At 45.6% G+C, this 19,866-nt stretch overlaps 1 protein-coding gene across 1 annotated transcript in view; it reads left to right on the top strand.

The window, feature by feature from the left end:
* Positions 1–3,482: 3,482 nt before the first annotated feature.
* Positions 3,483–19,866, top strand: part of TRIM44 (tripartite motif containing 44) — a 353,973-nt gene continuing 337,589 nt past the window's right edge. Inside the window, exon 1 of the mRNA XM_069221831.1 lies at positions 3,483–4,550. Within this exon, the coding sequence (XP_069077932.1) occupies positions 4,104–4,550 (447 nt within the window). The 5' untranslated portion in view covers positions 3,483–4,103. The remainder of the gene's footprint in view (positions 4,551–19,866) is intronic.

Genomic DNA, 19,866 nt, shown 5'->3' with positions numbered 1-19,866 from the left:
AAAGTGAGGGTGACCATGTCCAAAACGGACACTTTCCTACACAATTAATGTCTGTCGAAGGGTGGGTTGGAAATAAGGCCTAGAAGGCTTAGGTTGGGGTTGAATTTTGGCATTTATTACAAGTACATATATGTTCACTGCAACAATAACAATGCTTCTCTTGGGTTTTTTTTCTTCCTTAGGGAGTGTCTTGGTTATGTGGTTCAACTGTGACAAGGGAGTGACGGTTTTCTCTTGTTCTCTTTCCTTCTCTTAGAATTCTTTCCGATCTCCAGCCATCATCCTCGGGGAAAGAAGAGACACTGCGGTAAGTTGTTATCTTTTATACTATGCACCACCACTGATACAACAATGTGGTGTCACTCATCTGGGGAACAGTGTTAGGATTATGCCCGTGGGAGGGGTACATAAGCTCTCAGACACTGGGGAATGGTATAGTATTCATGCACGAGAACACCATGGTGACTAGGGTAGATGCCGCATGTCTTCAGCGTTACACTCCCCGATCTGCATGACATGGAGAAGAAAGAAAGAAGTGGTCTCAGACGCAAACCAGAGAAAAAAATTAAAAATGCAGAAGAAAGGGGGGAAAAAAACTCACGCCAGAACAGAAATAAGAAAAACTGAAAGTATACCACAAAATAAACCCTCCCCGTAAAATGTACTGCTGGCCCTGGTTCACTCACCGCGAGGGTCACAACGCTCTCTGACTTGTGGAGGGGTCAGCGCGTAGTCAGGAGGCAGTGGACACCACCATTTTCCGTCCAGGTCTCGACCTCCTCCTCCTCTTTCCAATCGGCTTCTTCCCGCTTGGCTTCCTCTGCTGGGTTGCATTGCGTCTGGTTTGGAGCCAAGGGGGTTTCACAGCCCATTTCTGACACACCTCTACTTTGTTATTCTTGGTTCTCGATATATCCGCGTTCTCTTTGTTCCTTTTCTCTTTCACGTTCTCTCTGCTCCTTCGCCTCTCCACGCTCTATTTTCTCTTGCCCTTTTACTTCCGGGGTCTGCCCTCCTTCCAGTTGATCTTGTGGGTGCATCCAATGGAATTTGTTGGTTGGGGAGTCACTTCTGGGTCTCCGTTCCTGCAAGCAAAAGTCCTTTGTCACTGTTTTTGTTTTCATATTTCTCTGCCCTCCTGACATCTGTTTTCCTTCACTTCTTATTCCAGGAGCTGCGTGGATTGAGTGGATGGGAAGCAATCCATCTGAGAACTTAGCGACATGCCAGGTAAGGAAGGAGTTGGGGCGGGAGCACCTTCACAACGTCAAAGCTTCCATTTGTGGGGACTTTGTTTTTGGAACACACTCCCACTGTCGGTCATGGGGAGGGTGGTGTTGAGCAAGATGGTCCTACTGACCCAGTACCTCTAGGCTATGCAGAATTCGATCTGTGTGCTGCAGCCCTCATTATTTCGGAGACTGGACAGACTCTTGGTTTCCCTGGTGTGGGTTGGTAAGAGTAGCATGGTCCGACTTACGGTCCTAAAACTGGACCTTGCTGAGGGAGGCCTACGCCTCCCAGATCTCCAGTTGCATTATCTTGCAGGTCTGCTCCAATATGCAGCTCAGTGGTGAGGGCATGGCCCCCAAATGGGAAAAGGCGCTGTTGCAAGGATCAGTAGTTACAGCAGATCTTCCCAAGTTGCTCATGTGTGGCTACTGGCTCACAGCACGGGAAAGAGTTGTAACTCAGGTTCTAAGGTGAGCGCCCTATGCTTTCTACTAGGTGGCTGCGTCCATTTGTGCATATACGTACCTCCATGGATGTCTCGAGATGAGTGGAGGGCAGCTGCCAGAGGGCAGAAGGGAGGGAGATCTGCTCCTGAATGACACCTTCATGTCATTGGAGGAGATCGGGGTACACCGGTGTAGGTCCAGATCAATTTTTGCAATATAATAGCGTGTCCAGGATGACGCGAGAAATATGGACATCCTTCCCTGACTAGATGAGAGAATCGCAGGTTCAACGGGTGATGCTATACCCAGGGTTCACTAGGAGCATTATTTCCAGGCTGTGCGTTGCCCTCAAGTCTGATAGACGAATATCCCTCTCGCGAACAATCGCTGGACTGAGGACTTGGAGTCCCCCTTTCGGAGAGAGAGTGGAGGCCCGCCAGGGCACAGGGGCAGCAGGTGGCCAGCAACGCCAGGTTCAAGCTGATGGGCTGAGTGAGTGAGATCAAGAAGGTGCATCACCATCCACTGGGCAAGTCCGCCCACCCCCGCCGACAAGGGACAAATGGAAGGCAGATACGTTGGAGTGGGCTGTGGCTGAGGAGTAGAGGCTCCAGAAGGTGGGCACGGATAACAATGCGGAACAAGACCTGGAAATTTGGGGCGCAATGGTAGACTTCCCGAGTGGGGATGGGGAGGCGGTGGTATCCAATTTTCCCTTGAGATTGCATGATGGGTTTGCTGTGGACGTGGATTACCTGGTGGGACTGGATAACCCTGAGACGCACTCCCCATCCCAGCCCCTCCAGCAGCCTATCTGGCCAGGTTGATGGGAACCGAACCTTGGCAGATGATGGGAGATCGGGATCGAGTGGATGTGAGGAGCAACTACAGCCTCCCCAGAGTATTGTGCGTATAGATGTCGATGGTGTAGCCCTGCCCGTCCCCCTTCCCCAAAACCCCTCCACCCCAAGATACTGGCCCCACTCTGCTGGTAGACTGAATATACCTCCCCCGGCCACCCAAGCAGGGCAGGGTGCTATTATCAGTAATAGTCCAATGCTGAAGTTTGTTCCATAACTTACATGTTTATTTATAGATTAATACCTTATACGACAATGTTTGTGTGCACTATTATGAGTAACACCTCAGTTGTTTTTGGTTTCAAAATGTCAACAAATAAACTTTTAAAAAAGGCTCCACATGTTAAAGAAATAAACTTTTTTGAATTTTGAAGAGACTTTGGGCCAGATGTAGGAAAAATCCAATTTGCAAGTTGCAAATTGCGAGTCATTCCGACTCGCAATATGCATTTCTGCATAGCAAAGAGGCATTTGCACCTCGCAAACGGCGTGCAAATACTTTGCTACATCTGGCCCTTTATCTCTTCATGTAACTTTTCAGGGCTCAGCGCGGGCTCCAAGAGCCATACCAGGGCTTGGTTCCTTCTGTTAACCTATTAGCTCGCAAACCTTTACTAAAACCTAACCCACAGAGATCTATGACTGTGAACAGCGTTTAGTAGCTCTTTCTAGTGCTTTAAATGGCCAGGTACTCTCCGGCACTGAGTACCTGTACTTCTTCAGTTTGAAAAGGGGAGCACCTGCGCTTTTCAGCTCTGCTGCAGTACATTTCAAGGGAGAGTACCGGCACTTCTCGGGGACAGACAGGTACTCTAAAGACTGAGTCCCTGGACTTCTGCATTTCCATTTAAAGCGCTGCGTGTACCGAGAAGGCCTGCGGGCGCCTCCTCGCCACCCAGAACCGGTCTGTGCACAGAAGCCTGCAAGTGCCACAAACGTCACCAGGTTTGACTGAGCATCGCTCGCTCGTTGGCTGCAGCAGGGGAGTGACCCTGCAGCCCGGAGGGAGTTACTGGCAACGGGGGAGGCCGCGGCCCGTGCGTTCACCCGGCGCTAGGGCCCCGCTTTTAGGCGCTGAAGAGCAGACGGAAGCCGAGGGTTGGCGCTGTCAGGGAGCGTGGAGGGTGGGAGGAGGAGCCGCAGGAGGAGGGCAGGAGAACCCGGAAGTGCGAGAGAGAGCGAGGCCTTCATAGCGCAGCGTTGCAAACTGAATGGCGTCTAGGCGCGTCGGCGCTAAAGAGGTGGCAGCGCGAGGGTAACGGGGGAGCGCAGGAAGGATCAAACCTGGGGGGGGGGGGCATGCTGAGGGGGTGTATCTCAGAAGGGGGGCGTGGTCCGGTGCTATGTTGCTGCTGTGAAACTGAGCTCTAATCATAACTTCCTCCCTGGACGGAATTGTGTGAGTTTGAGTTTATAATTCCCGCATCCTAAATCCCATATTTTCTGAAACTGGGCTGTTCACAACTTTAGCGCTGTATAAAAGCGCTGCGCGGCTCCAGGCGCTGTTGGTGCATTCGAAGCCTGCGGAGCGGTTGAATCCTTAGGGTGGGCCTCAGTTCTCGCGATGTCTTCCGCAGAGCGCGGGAAAGCGGAGGATCTGCCACATGATGGCACGTGCGACGCCTGCGAGCCGGACGAGGCCCAGGAGGCCTCGCGCCTGTGCCAGGACTGCGGCTTCAGCTTTTGCCCACCTCACGCTGAGGAGCACTGCCAGAGGCATGCCACCCACCGGCTGAAGGACTGTGTGCCTGAGGTCGGGAGCCAGGAGGGTCCCAGGGCCAGCGAAGGCGTTGGGGAGCGCGACGACACAGCGACAGTCAAGGATAGCGATGCAGCATCCGAGCCGCAGGACGATGATCCCCTGGACAAAAAGAAGTGCGAGGAGCATGGTCAGGACCTGACGCTGTATTGTAAAGAGCACGAGGAGATCATTTGCGTCCTGTGCGCCGTGGCTGGAGCGCACAAGAATCATGATCTCATCACGCTCAACGAGGCCTATGAAGAAATGCGGGTAAGTGTACCCCACTACGACTATACATATGTAGTGATGATAACTTATCTTTCATATAGTGCTAAAAGTGAAGTTTCAAAGACCATGGCTGAACATTGCAACACCTTCACTGAGTTTTTTTGTGTTCTTCTGTGCTATTCAAACATAACCTGGTCCGATTGCTCACTCTCAGGTAAAAGTTGTAGAGTGGGAGGTTGTTCCACGCTTTAGGAGTGATGTAAGAGAAAGCACAAACTCTGTTTCCCTGTAGGCATGGGACCTGTGTGAGTCGGAGTCTGACTTGGCGGAGGTGTCTGGAAGGTTTGCAGAAGGAATTGCCATTGTTCAGGGAGGCAGGGCCTGTATTTTACAGGGCTTTGAATGCATGGGTAAGGAGTTTGATGTGGCCCGTTTCTATATTGGGAGCCATTGGAGTTTCCTGACAGCTGTATAGGCAGCAGTAGCTCCATGCTTTCTATGACCATTTCACTTAATTGTAAAGATTGTTTTTATTGACTTTTAAGAACATTTTTATTGGTTAATTGAATTGTATTCTTTCTACAGACACTTTAAGGCTGTAGGTTTTGCAAGGTACAGTCCATTCGTGAGTGATATGAGTTTTTATATAAAGTTATTTTTTTGTATCTATTTTTGAATGTTGTTGATTATAAGTGCCTAGATAAACCCAAACTCTGACTTTTGAAATGTTCCTGCACTATAAAAGTTAATTTTGTAATATGTGATGTCTTTGACCTGCGAAAATGGGCACTTGTCTTTGACCTGCGAAAATAGGTGCTTCTCTTCAGAAAGTAGGTATTCTGTCCGGACGAAGCCCTCTTAAAATTCTGTCATCAATAAACAAGTGTTCTGCCAGGGGAAAATTCAATGAAGAATAAAATGTATGGTTATTGGTTCAAAAAAAGCTTACACAAATCTATCTATCTAACCACCACACTAACAAAAAAAACTACAAATCATCCAGAACTCAGCAGCCAGACTCATCCTTGACCTCCCGAAAAGAGTGCACATCACCCCCTACTTATGGAAACCTCCACTGGCCCTCCCTACACAAACACTTCCAATTCAAGCTCCTGACGTATGCATACAAATCCATCCACAACCTAGGACCGCTTGCCTCAACCATGGCATTGATTTTTACCACTCCCTCCCAGACGCCTTAGATCCTCATTGCTCGCCCTCGTGACCACCTCTAGAATTCACCGCAGTACATCCTGGGGTCGCTCGTTCACCTAGTTAGCAGCAAAGACCTGGATCAACCCTCTCTCCCCTCCCACCCCCCAACTTAAGGATATCTCCCTCCATCCAGGAGTTCAGAAGAGATCTCAAGACTTGGATGTTCGACTTAGAGAGACACAGCGAAAACAGCACCTGGATACCCTCACCGGTGATTAGTGCACTTTATAAACACGATGATTGATTCATATATATATATATATCAGTTTTCTTTCTTTAGACTCCGCAATGAACATAATGTTAAGCATTTTAAAGGTATGTATTTTTCCAACTGAGATTGATTCATCAAAACATGAAGGTGCTCCAAGTAACGGCGCAGTGAACAGTGAAAGTCAGTGTCCCAACACAAAATAAGTGAAATAAATATAGAAAAGGTGCTATTTACAGTATGTACAAAAAGTGGGTCAGACGCATGGATGAAACATTAGCAACACAATAATCAAATTCTTTGTGTTGAATAGTATCCAACATTAATTGATATGGGTTAACCTAATGGTAGTCAGCGTTTCGACCTTTAGTGGGATGAATTGTCCGGGATCTTTATCAGGACAGATACTAATGGTGGTCACCAGACCCGAAAGAATCTGGGTCAGTGCAACCATAAATCTTCATGAGTCCTTATTCATTAAACGTTTCATCTGAATCCAAAAGTCATTGGTCGCCACCGCATGCTTTAGTCTGCATCATTGGCTTTGTGCTCTCCCATGTATCCTGAGGATCCTTGGGATAATAAGGACAATTCCGTGTGACCCCCTGCATATAATAAAGTGTTAGCCCCGGGGAGGTGGCTGTCCCTGAGGCCCATGTGGCCTCCCCGCATACTATTTGATTTAAACCTCGGGGAGGTGGCGGTCCCCGAGGCATAAATAAGCACACGAGGGGGGCCCTGTGCACCCCCCCTCCTTTATTTTTGGTATCCCCTTGTGATCTGGGCCACCTGGGGTAGACCGTGCTTTTTTTTTTTTTTTGAACATTTTTTGCCACAAATTCACAATGTCGTCACAAAGTTGTGTGCGAAAAGAAATGAGTGCTTTTTTGCCCTGGCGGGGTCAAAGCAACAGACCTAAGGGGTCAGGGTGTCCCCACCCTGCTCCCTTTTCATTTTTTAAGCTTTTTTTCTGAGACTCGGCTGAAGTCGAGTCCTAAGAGGGCTTCTAACGCTTCCTGATTGAAGTGTTGGCAGCCAATCAGATCTTGACATGACATCGGGAGGATTCACAAAGGCTTCACACCTCTAGATATACAAGTTTGGTTTTCCTTTAATTTCTCTTAAACTACTGAACGGCTTTACACCAAATAACAAAAAGCATAATCTGTGTACCGAAAGCTGCCTTTCTGCCAAATTTGGTGTAAATCCGTCTAGTGGTTCGGGCTGTAGTTGTGTTGAAACCTCCAATAGGAATTAACATGGGAACTTCATTTTTTCATCCATCCCCCCCTTTTTTTAGGCCCACACTTGACAGATCACCCCGAAACGTCCCATGCACCACAAGATTCTTTGGCACACTTTTTTTGGGAAAATTTGGTGAAGATTTGTCAAATGGTGCCAAAGTATAGGCAAGTCAAACAATGCCTTTTCAATGGAAAGATGGTCCTAACTATTTCTCCCGACTTGCGACCACCAGTAGGCTGGCAGAAAACAGGTGCAGGGGCCACGGGGGGAGCCCTGCACTGCCCGTGCACTTAGCATGGGCAGTGCAGGGGTCTTCCTGCCCAGCACCGGTGCAATGTTCACTGATTGCCTTGCAGACAGGAAACATTGCGAGGATGCTGGTGCAGCCTGCGGGTTACAGCATTGCCTCTGGCTTGATTACGAGCCGGAGACAATGCTGTAGCCTGTTTCCGCTAGGTAGGCCATCGGAAACTGAGGTTTTCACCCGCTGTCCTAGCAGGAATGTAATAGGTCCAGCGGAGTGGTAGCCACAAAGGCAGTGGCCACCCTGTTGGGCGTTTGGAGGACGGGAAAGCCCGTCCGCCAAACTTAAAATGAGGCCCAAAGTCTCCGGCAGTGACTTGACCTAATGAAACCACAGATAGGCATCCTTTCCGAGGCCACACGACTCTGTGAATAGCCAAGAAGATTGAGTAGTTGATGAAGCTTTTCTGTATTTGTCCATACTTTGCCTTATTTTAGGTGAGAATTTGCTTTTCGGATGTTGGGCGAAATAATGTGCTCCACAGGGTAATGGCCCTGTCAACAGTGGGAACACTATAGGATTTTATATTAAGAATGGAGACCTAAGTTATGCATGTCTCTTTATTGCAACTCCAAGCAGCCTCTCTAAAGCAGAACAATAAACAGACACAATATTCCAGGATCAGAACACTGTCATATGTATACATACATACATACATACATACATGCATACATGAACTCCCCACTCCTTATTATTTACTTGTTATCCATGGGATGTATTTGTAAAAATTTCATACCTAGCCGTATGGATGTTTGTTTTAGGTAATATGTGCTAAAAGTATGGAAATGGATTTTAAATGTGCAATTCCAATTTATAAAATTGGTTGGGTTGTGATAGTATTTTTATACTGGCTGTACTCTTTGTATGTATGTTTAAGTGTGCACAAAGCGAGCTTTTGTTTGCGTTATAAACAATCCATTACATTAGGCTTATTCATAGTTTCTTTGTTGAAAATCCGGTGTGTAAATTCTGTGCTTATCACTAAATACAGTACAAGACTTGTAGTGTGTTGTTTATTATGTGGATAGTCTTGTTGCCAGTACCTTACCTTCAGCGCGTCTCTCACAGTAATTTGGGCAGCTTGAGACACGCGCAAGAATAGGCCAGAGATTGGGTGGCCATACTCAATTGGGGTTTATTATATTGTGCTAAAAGATAATGGATTTGGTTTTCCATACTTGTAATATAGGAAATGTGGTAGTGTGATTGCTCTGTAAATTATTAGTGTAGTCAAAGTAGATGACCATCTGCGGAGAGGTTTGATATTGCTTTGGCTTCTTTCATGTCTGAATCCAGTGAAAATGTAGCTAGTAACTCTGTGGATATTATCCATGGGGTATTATTAAAATATTGGTCCAGAGAAAAAGATGTGGATGGCCTCAGCACCAACAAGAGGAATGGTATCCCTCGCGGCATGAAAGACAATTAGGGTGATCCTGATGCTGAATATGAGATTCAGCATTATATTTGGAAAAAATATTTTAGATGAAATAGAGGAGCATATTTTAGATATCTTTAAAGAAGGAATGAGGGCTTAGAAGATGAATATACAAAGGGGCCATTAGAGACCCTTTAGGAGAATTTATGTTTAATCCTTTCGTCATCCAAGAAGCAATGACTTTGGCTCATATAAATACGTTTTTCGCCTTTTGGAGACAACACCTCTGAAGAGAAACACAAGTGCAATGAAGACTGCTTGTTCCAGGCGTCCTGTAGAAAATAAGGCCTGCGTGACCCAGAATTAAACTGCATCTAATACGTTTTGCTTTTTAAATTGGGAGAGATCCACAGACTTTAAAGCTGCACCAAGATAGAATTGTGGATGTTCTGGGTCCTTTAACAAGAATTTAAAAATGGCCAAGGAGGCGCATTGTAAAAAACTGCTGGTAGATGTAAAGCAACTGTTCAGATGGATCCAAAGGCCTATATGTTTCTAAGAGGCAGCTAATGCTGCTTTGATTACAGAAAGGCAAAAGGCTGTGTTAATGTGAATTAGTCCCGACGTGGGTGATTTGGCTAAGAGAGAATTAGTGGAACTCTCAAATGAACTTTCATTCGGAGAGGGAATGGTGGCAGTGTCGTATAAGTTTCAGCCCTCACTTCAGTGGATAAACCACAAAGATCTGTGAAAAGAGTCTTTGGTGGCAATGGAAGTTTTGGAAGGGCTGAAAAAAGGAACATTCCTTTGCAGTGGGTACGAAAAATCCCATTTTAAATTTGCAAGGCAAAGGACATTTCTGTAGATTCCAGAGGATATCAGGAATGGTAGAAATCGCTCTGAACGAGGAAGAGCACATTATACCTGTAATTATGAAGAGAGTAACTGGTTCTTCCCGACGAAAGGTGCAAGGGAGGTGGAGTTTGTGTGTGAGGAAAATGGACATTAATTACAGGCAATCCTTGGGTATTGGAAACTGTGAAAGGGTTTGTGATTCAATTTGTGAGAAAACCATGGCAGGAGAATTATTTCTCAGAAATAGATTTCTTTAGTAAATACAGAAATGTGCCAGATGTTAACCAAAGGTGCAATTGTACAGGTGGCAGAGGAGTCCGAAACCTTGGCAAGTTCTCTATTGTTAGCAGAAAAAAGTACAAAGGATAGCACATAGTGATAAGTTTAAGATTATTCAATCTTTTTCTATGATATCATAATTTAAAGGTGACAGACGTCCATCTGTTGAGCGGGAGGGAGATTGTTTTGTAAAATTATATCTGAAAGATGATCATTTTACAATGTCCATGGATTCGGAAAGTCCGAGATCTCTATAGTTGAGACGGGCGAGGTATCTTTACTGGTTTTAGTATCTTTCTTTTGACCTTGCATAGGTTGCTTGTTGTTTCACCAAGGCAATGGTACCAGTGGCAAGTTGGTTGAGAGAAAGTGAGGTATGTCTGATTATGGATTCAGATTGGTTTCTGATCATGTCTTAAGATCCGATGGAGTGGAAAAGTCAATTGACAATGACTGTAAATCTGTAGAAAAATTTAGTTTTTTAAAATAAATTGGGAGAAATCTTTCTTTGTTCCAACCCGACTGCTAGAGCTTTGGGGTTTCCAGATCCGTGCTAGGAGTTTAAGTCTTCCACAGAGAAAGGTGATGATGATAAAGTCAGAGATTCAGTGTTTGTTTAATCAGTTACGTTTACATTAGGGATGCTTGCTCATGTACTGAGGCTTCTGTTGTCTTTGATGCAGGCAGTTGTTCTGGATCCACTCTATAACAAACGTTTCGTAGTGGCTAAAAGCAGATCACCTTCGCAAAGGGTCTCAGTACAGCAATTTTCTGTCTTTGCCTTTGCAGGCAGAGTAGAACTAAAATGGTGGTTGGACATTTTAAAAACCTTGAATGGAAAGACTATTTATGAAATTCTTTAGAGTTTGGTATGGATTCAGATGTGAGCTTGTCCTTATATGCAGGGTCACCCCCAACCGTTTTGCCTTTTACCATCCACTTCTTGCTAAATTTGATTTTGTTGGCCTTGGAACGGAGCAGGCTACCACTGCTAACCAGTGCTAAAGTGCTAATGCTTTGTTCTTTAAATACGGTACACCTTCATGGCATATTTATTTTACTTATAAGTAAGTCACGTGTAGAGTGGTACACCATATACCCAAGGCCTTAAAATTAGATGCTATTTGTGGGCCTGCAGCTCTTATTGTCCCTCCCAATTCAATAGCCCATTAAAACTTGTCACAGCCTGCCATTGCATCCTGAATGCAGTTTTAAACTGCCATGTCCACTTGCTATTAAGCCCCCCTTGCCAAGCCCTAAACTCTCTTTTTCTTACATCTAAATCACTCCTAATATAGTCCCAGGTAGCCCATAGGGTAGGGTGTTGTGTAATAAAAAGATTGGACAAGTACTTTTAAGTTATACATGTCCTGGTAGTGAACATTTTCTGAATTTGTTTTTCTGTACTGTGAGGCCTACCCCTCCCATATGATAACATTGGGGATTCCTTATTTAATTTAATAAGCTGTAATTCCCAATTTGGCGCAGGTAGCTATCTCATGTTTGGTGTCTTTGGAATTGTAATGAAAACCCCCTATTTAATGGTAAAGTTTTTTTTTTCTCATTATAATTATAAAACAATTCCACTTCTAGTAAGTTGTATTTTTCTGCCCTCAGCCCCTTTGTGCCTGCAGCATGGGTCTTATGACTGGGTGTAACTGACAGTTAGACTTTGTGAATTCCTCCCATGTAGTTGAACAATAGAGGGATTATGTTTGCCTGAATGGGCCACCTGCTTTTAGGATGAGGGGACGGAGCTGAGCACAGCTCCACTTGCAACTGAATAGGAAGTGCTCTGCCCTCACACAAAGGACTGAACACCTCCATGTTGTCACTGCTGCCAACCGCACCGCAGCCCACTGCAGACCCAGATGACCCCAAAAACTTTCGGCCCATGTCTCTGCTCCCCTTCCCGGTGAAAGTCAATGAAAAAGCTGCCAACAGACAACTCACCAAACACATCGGAGACAACAACACCCTGGACCCTTCACATTTAGGCTTCCGGAGCCACCACAGCACCGAGACCAAACTCCTCGCTGCCACAGATGACATTCGCATCCTCCTAGACAGGGCTGAGACCGCGGCTCTCATCCTCCTCAACCTGTCCGCTGCCTTTGACACCATCTCCCCCCACACTCTATGGACTCGCCTCCATGACGCCGGCATCCACCACAGGGCACTGGAATGGATCGCCTCTTTCCTCACCGACAGGCCCCAAAAAGTCCGACTCTCCCCTCCCTCTTCTACTCAGAGGCCACCAAGATCAACTACGGCGTCCCGCAAGGCTCTTCTCTGAGCCCCACTCTCTTCAACCTCTACATGGCCCCACTAGCAGCCGTCTCCAGACACCACGCTCTCAACATCGTCTCATACGCCGATGACACAGAGCTAATAATCTCGCCACCTCCCTTCGAAACACCCAGCCCCTACCGACCACGCCCGCAACCTCAGCTTCATCCTGGACTCAGCACGGTCAATGAACTGTCAAGTCAGAGCAGTCTCCTCCGCCTGCTTCCACACCATGCTCCAGAAAATCTTTAAATGGAACCCATCCGAATCCAGGAGAACAGTCACCCAGCCCCTTGTCAGCAGCCGTCTAGACCAAGGCAATGCACTGTACGTCGGAACCACCACCAAGGCCTCTGCCCATCTCATCAAAAACACTCCAAGACATTGCCACACCTCCACCCTGCTGAGAGACCTGCACTAGCTCCCAATAGCCATGGGAAAAACATTCAGGCTTCTCACACACGCCTACAAAGCCCTTCACATCGTCGGACCAGAATACCTCAACCGCAGACTTTGCTTCTACACACCCACCAGACAGCTCCGCCACCCTCGCCGCCATCCCATGCATCCAGAAAACCACAACCGGAGGAAGATCCTTCTCCCACCTCGCCACCAAGACCTGGAACTCCCTCCCCATCCACCTCAGAAGATCTCCCACCCTATCGCAATTCAGAAAAGACCTCAAAACCTGGCTCTTCAACTGATCCCCAACCGACCGTTGACAACTGTTCCCTTGATGCCCCCCAAGCGCCTTGAGATCCTAGCGGGTCACTCTCTACAAATCTGCTGATTGATTGATTGAACTTGGCGGCAGGGGAGTCAGGAAATTCCGTGCACTTCCAAACCAGTGTATATGCTGCTCCCCCCTTCCAGAAGGAGGGCACTGAGGTATAAAAAGGGGACTTCAAACATCAGATCTCCAGGACAGTTCTAGACCTGTGGATACCCTGCCAGGAAGAAGGACTGCTGTATTGCTGAAAGGACTGCCTCTCTGCTGAACTGCTGACCTGCTGCTGTCTTGCTGGATTACTTCCTTTCTGCCTTCTTGCCTGATGGAAGGACTGGACTTGCAACCTGAACACAGGACCAGTAGAGTGGCTCCAAAGTAGTTTGCTGGCCTCTTGTTCTGAGTCACAAGGACACAAAAGGCTATCTTCACCTTGGGCCCACACCTGAAAGCAGCTTGAGTGAGTCCCGACTCTCCAAGTGGTGGCCCACCACTCATGGACCCTTGGAAGAGGTTCTGAAGGTGACCAGATAGCTAAAATCCAAAAGTGGTGGATTGGAAAAATTTGTCTAAAAACGAATCTGAGAACCAGGTGGAGACCAGGACCAACCTGCTCGTCTATCGGCCTGAGGCGCATCGCCGATCAGATAGACTTCACGGCTTCTACCGCCACTTACGGCTCAGTAAATACGTTTCAGTGGTCCTTCGCCAAAGGGGCATCTGGCCTTGTGGAACTGCCTTTTGCTACAGCCCTCTGCCTCATCCCACTGAAGATTTTCGAATTCCATTTCAGAGACTCAGCCCAAACGTCTAAATTTTCACAGAGGCATCGACCCAAGGCTATCCGATGATGAAAGTCCCTCCTCCAAAACCTCCTGCAGCCTTGCCTTGCTTAACTTTACGATCTCGGAACATTTTTCTCAGAAATTCTTCTAAGTCTGAAGGTAAGCACTGACTGTGCTCAACCCACTTCCTGTATCAGAACCGTGCTCCATCGTGGTCGGCCATATTTTTCCACTTTGATCCAGTCTTGCGTGACTAAATGTCCGCAATTGGCGCTTTGATCATTTAGGCTCTAGTTTTTTTACTAAAAACTTAAAAACTTTGAAAATTCCTAACTCCTGGTTCTACTGATTGGATTTTTGTTGTTTTGTGTCACATAATTTATTAAAATGTACCTTTTTGTTTTCTAATTTAGTGTGGCATTTTTCTTGTGTTGTGCTTTTACTTTATGACTGTATGCTGCATAATACCTTGCACATTGTCTCTAAGCTAAGCCTGACTGCTTTTTGTGCCATGGTACCCAGGGTTAAGCACAGGTTAGTTCAGTGACTTTTTGTGGTTCACCCTGTAAGGTATTGTGGCTGTTGCTTGACCAGGGTTCATGCCCCACCCATCCAATAACCCAGTTTCTCACAGAGCCTTTTTGGTAGGGGTGCAACATTAAGCACTATGAAGACTTAAGAGAGTTAGTCAAGGAAGAGAAATTGTGCCATGTACATTTTTGGAATTCAAAGTAAGGATGTTTGCTCTTAAAAGTTTAAAACAAAAAATCGACAGGATGTGCAGGTCTTTCGAAGATTAACAACATTTCCGCTATCTGCTATATAAATCGCCTAGGTGAAGCAGATCAAAGAAGCTTCCTGAATACTTACCTGATCAGGAAAATCTGATTGTAGATTGGAATTCACAAAAAGGGATGACAGCAATTGGCAATTTAATCAACGCATTGTCACAGTAAATCAGCAGGTTTAGGGATCTCTTTGCTTCAAGGTTCATTACTCAAATTCTGAGGTATTTCAGTTGGAGATTAGATCCATTTGCAGAAGCAATAGATTGGGTTGTAGTGCTATAAAGGGTCTGCATTTCCACCATGTGCCAAAATAGAGACGGTTCTTATGAAGGTCTCAAAAGCTTAAGTGTTAGATCATTTTGTTAACTCCCTTTTCGACCAGTCAACTTTGGTTTCTGGGACTGTTTGGATTGGCAGAGGAGGAACCATTTTTGATTCTTGCTTCATCAGGTCTTCTGTTAGGTCTGAGAGGGTAAGTACATCCACTACTTAAGTCTGCAGTGTAAAACCCTTCCTTTATGGAAGTTATCAGGTGATTTGCAGGTCTTTCGGAGGAAGCTAGAGAGTTAGTCAATGACTCATGGGCCCCTGGAACTAGAAAAAGATATTGAGGAACCCTGGAAAGTTTGGGTTTATGGTGCATGGAGAGTGGTTGATATCTCTTAGAGGCTTCTGCAATGGAATTAGCAAATTTTCTAAGTCATCTTTATTCAAAATATTTTTGTAACACAGCAGTAAACTGTTATAGATCTACAATATGAGCTGAACCTATGTTGTTGGATGGTTTTTCTATTAGTAGGGATCCAGTAGTCTGTACAGTCATGAAAGGCATAAGGTTGAAAAGTCCTCCAAAGGGAAAATACGATTACTTTTGAGATGTGAATTTCGTTTTGAGATTGATTTAAACACAATTTAATTGTTTAAGACAAATGACTATAAAGTTAGCAGCTTCACTTTGCTTGGTATAGTTTAGGAGGGTGTCTGATGTACACAATTTAGACATAAGTAGTTATTTGTATGTACCTGATGATGTGTAGTTTCAAGTTTTATGATAACACAAACTATGAGTTCCTCAATATTCTCTCCACATTTTAATCAGAATCCCACATTCACTGTGATGTGGTATTTACCAACATTTGAGAGCAGACTGAGTGAGTGTCGAAAAGATGGTAACCATCAGTTACTGTTGTCTTTTGTCAAACCTCATGGTGCGGTGGCAACTGCTACGGTTGCTTGGTGGGTAAGAACTGTGATCAAAGATTGAAGTGCAGATATAAGTACATTTTTATCTTGTTTGGGAAATGGCTATGGCTATATTTTTTTGTTTTTTTTTTGTTTTGAGGGGTGAGTCATTTTGAGAGCAGGATATTGGTTTAGTGTGTCTGCTTTTGTTAACTTTCATTAAAAACTTGTTGACCACGTGTCCCGTACACCTTTATAAAACCTTTATCCCTCTGGTCTTGAAATAATGGATTTTACTAAAGACACCAAGGCTAACATTATTGGTGATCAACTAAATAAAAATAAAAAGATAATATATAATTCATTTTAGGAAAGAATCAAGAGAAAGAGTTTATTTCAGTTTACAATTTGACTTATTGAATTTGTGGGTTTTATCTTGGCAAATATTACTTAGTTTTCTTTTGACAGATGCTCAATGATATTCCAAGGGGAAGAGGATGAATTATTGACTGAGGACTGGATCAACAGTTTTTGCCCAGTGGATATTTTTCTTCAGTAGTTTTCAGTGTTCTCATTATGGAGCAGATTCAAAGAGGAAGGGCTGTGGAGTTTACAGGTTTATCTATAGGACAAAGTTCTGCTTCTAAAATGTTGATTCTGGCTATTGTTTTGCTAGGGCGTTGTATCACTGGGCCCTTGTGTTCAATTGTGATCATCTGGATCAACCCTCTACAATAGTTTAATAATTGTGAAGTTCACTCTTTAGATATAGAAGTCGTCTTGTGTGCATAGGAGGGCATCACACGAAGTCCATCACATATGTTTAATTGTGTAACACCCTTACTCAATGCGTGTGTACCACTCTTATTCATATGTAGCTTTAGTTCTTTCTGGACCCACATTCATTTATGTGACCTCTCCTCTTTCTGGGGATTCATTCTGAATTCAAACTGAGTTGAGATCTTTTTGAGCATGACCAAGGGCAATTGTAACTAGGTCTGGTTTATAGGACACATATTAATATTTATAGACAATGAAAAGGTTTTGAGGAAGTGAGAGTTTGGAGCTGCAGGCTGCCTGCTATTGCCTACAGGTATTGTGGTAGTATCTTAAAGCAAGAAAATTAACCCTTCTAACATGTTTTAAGTTTTTTTATTTTGTTCAGTGAAAACATGCACATTTTGCAAGGTCTACTGTTTTGAATACTTTCCTGATGTGATTCCAAACTGATTTTTTAGCAGTTTTAGGCCTTACCTGAGACAGCGCATGTGCTGTCGCTGGCAAGATCTTTTATCTTCAAAAAATAACTTGAAAAGAGCTCTAGGCCCTCCCCCTTACTTACCATTAGTTGGCGTCGTTGTCACTCTGATTTTTTTCATTTGTCAGCACCAGCTGCTTTCTTTCTTTCATTTGCGGTCTTGATACCAGACAGCTATTGGAGGATATTGGTTTCTTTTTCTTTACATTCAACACACCAAAGCACTGCAGGGAACCAACTGTGTGTGTTTTACATCTCTACTCCCCTTCTTTGCTACATTTCATTACACAGATAAGCGGAGCTGCCTCAACTTTCCTTCCTGTATGGATTGTAACGCGCTCCCAAAACAGTTGACATACAATCATGCCTAACCACATTGTCAAAGGCAGTAACTATTGTAATCAACTTATATTGCCTTAGTTTACCTACGCAGTCCACCTTCTGCTTTTTTATAGTTGTCTAACATCAGAACAAACAGCTGCCTGTACGCGCACTTTTATTAAACATGCCTTATCGCTTCAGGGCCCTCCTTCTATTTTTACAGACCAACCGTTACTTTACAAGCCCACAAAGGATGTTATGTTTAATTAATAAAAAATGAAACTCTTACATTTCTTTAATTATTTGTTCCTTTCTGGATGCACTATTTCCATGTTTTTCTTTGCCTTTTTCCTCTTACTAAAGATTTCTTACATCTCCCCAGTTTTAGACAATTATTTTTTGGGAGCACATTCCTTTTGTCCCAACAATGAATTTAAAGCTTCATGACAATAATATCTTTTAAGCAGAATGTAAGTCCTTTCAGAAATGCCATACAGTGCAATACAATAGCAGGCCAGACCATAGCTTAGCGCACCACAACAATGATAGGCCATACCATACAATAGTATAACATATCAATTAGTCAATCAATCAGTTTGTAAAGTGCGGCTACTCACCCGTGAGGGTCTCAAGGCGCTGGAGAAGGGGGGAGGGGCCTCATCCGAACAGCCAAGTCTTAAGGTTCTTCCTGAAGATGGTGAGCAACGTGCTTTGTCTGAGGTGCAGGGGGAGGTTGTTCCAACTCTTCGCTGCAGTGTAGGTGAAGGACTGTCCTCCGGCGGTGGTTTTGTGGATGCAAGGGATGGTGGCCAGGGCCATTTGGGCGGAGTGGAGGGATCTGGCGGGGGTGTGGAAGGAGACGCAATGGTTCAGGTAGGCTGGTCCTGCGTTCTGTATGGCCTTGTACGTGTGGATGAGTAGCTTGAAGGTGAGGGTCCTCCGGTGTTGAAAGATGTGTTCTTGGCAGGGAAGGTCCACAATGAGTCTGGCGGCGGTGTTCTGGATGAGTTGTAGTTTTTTGATGTTTCTAGTTGAGGTGTCGATGTAAAGGGTGTTGCCGTAGTCGAGCTTGCTTGTGACTAAGGAGTGGGTGACTGCCCTGCGGCAGTCTGCTGGGATCCATCTGAAGATCTTCCGAAGTTTGTGGAGTGTGTGCCAGCAGGAGAAGGCGACTGAGTTTACCTGGTAGGTCATGGATAGAGAGGAGTCAAGGAAGATTCCTAGGTTGGGGGCGTGCTCAGTCGGTGCAGGGGGCGCGCTGAGGGATGTGGGCCACCAGGAGTCGTCCCAAGCTGAGGTGGCGTTTCCGAAGATGATGAGCTCAGCCATGTTGGAGTTGAGCTTGAGGCAGCTTTCTCTCATCCAGGTGGCGACACTTCCATTCCTGAGAGGAAGTTCCTTTTGGCTGTGTCCAGGTCTTTGGTGAGGGAAATGATGAGTTGTGTGTCATCGGCATATGACACGATGTTCATACTGTGACTTCTGACGATGGCAGCGAATGGGGCCATGTATACGTTGAATAGAGTGGGACTCCGCAGTTGACTCCTGTGGGTCTTGAAGTGTAGGGTGGGAGTCTGACCCTCTGCATCCTCCTGGAGAAGAAGGAGTGGATCTATTCCCGGGCTCTTCCGCCGATTCCTATGTCATGAAGTCTGGTGTGCAGAGTTCTGTGGGAGACCGTGTCAAAAGCTGCTGAGAGGTCGAGGAGTATGTGTGCTGTGGTGTGGCCATGGTCTAGGAGTAATCGGATGTCGTTGGCTTTTTTGGGGGGGGGGGGGGGAGTGCCTCCCACTCCCCAGGCATGGGCTTGTGCTCTCTGCACCCCACAACCCAACAGACATTCTGTCCACCTCCTGCCATGTCCTCACCTCCCCTGGGGCACTCTATTACAGCCTTTTTTACCCTTTTAATTTTCTTGTGAATTATTAGCTATTAATTGTGATCTATCTATATACATTTCTAAGTTGTATTGTTGGTGTTTAGTAATGGTTTTAGGTAACCCTTTCAGTGCCAGTGTCTGCCAATGGCTGACACGCACACTGCCTCCCTACCCCAAGAAACTGCAACATCAGTGTTTCTGCATCCCCTTGGGGGTGGATAGGGGTGAATACCCCCGATCTGCTCCTCCCCACAGAAAGCAAACTAGACACCAGGGAAAATTTACAAAAAAAAATACACAGGGGTGGGGCTGCCATCAGGTGCATGGTCATACCCCCAGCACATAAAACGTGGCAACAGTCTGCTCCCTCTGGGGGAGGATGGGTAATTATAGGGAGCCCCTCCTCCCCCCTGACTTTTGAAAGCCCACTAGACACCAGGTAAATTTTGAAAAAAAAAATGTACAGGTTTGAGGGCTGCCCCAAATAGCACAGTCTTTCTGTCTGCCCCCTGGGTGGATGGGGGGAATTTACCCCCAATTTGCCCACCGGGGGTGGAAATCCAACTAGACATGAAGGACCGCATGTATGCAGTTTTTTGGGGAGAGTGGGTCCCCGGGCATGGACGTGTGCTCTCTTCACGCCAC

The sequence above is a fragment of the Pleurodeles waltl genome, chromosome 3_1, assembly GCF_031143425.1.
Source record: "Pleurodeles waltl isolate 20211129_DDA chromosome 3_1, aPleWal1.hap1.20221129, whole genome shotgun sequence".
Lineage (NCBI taxonomy): Eukaryota > Metazoa > Chordata > Amphibia > Caudata > Salamandridae > Pleurodeles > Pleurodeles waltl.
Note: the sequence above shows the minus strand (reverse complement) of the source record. Positions and strands in the feature narration are given on the sequence as shown.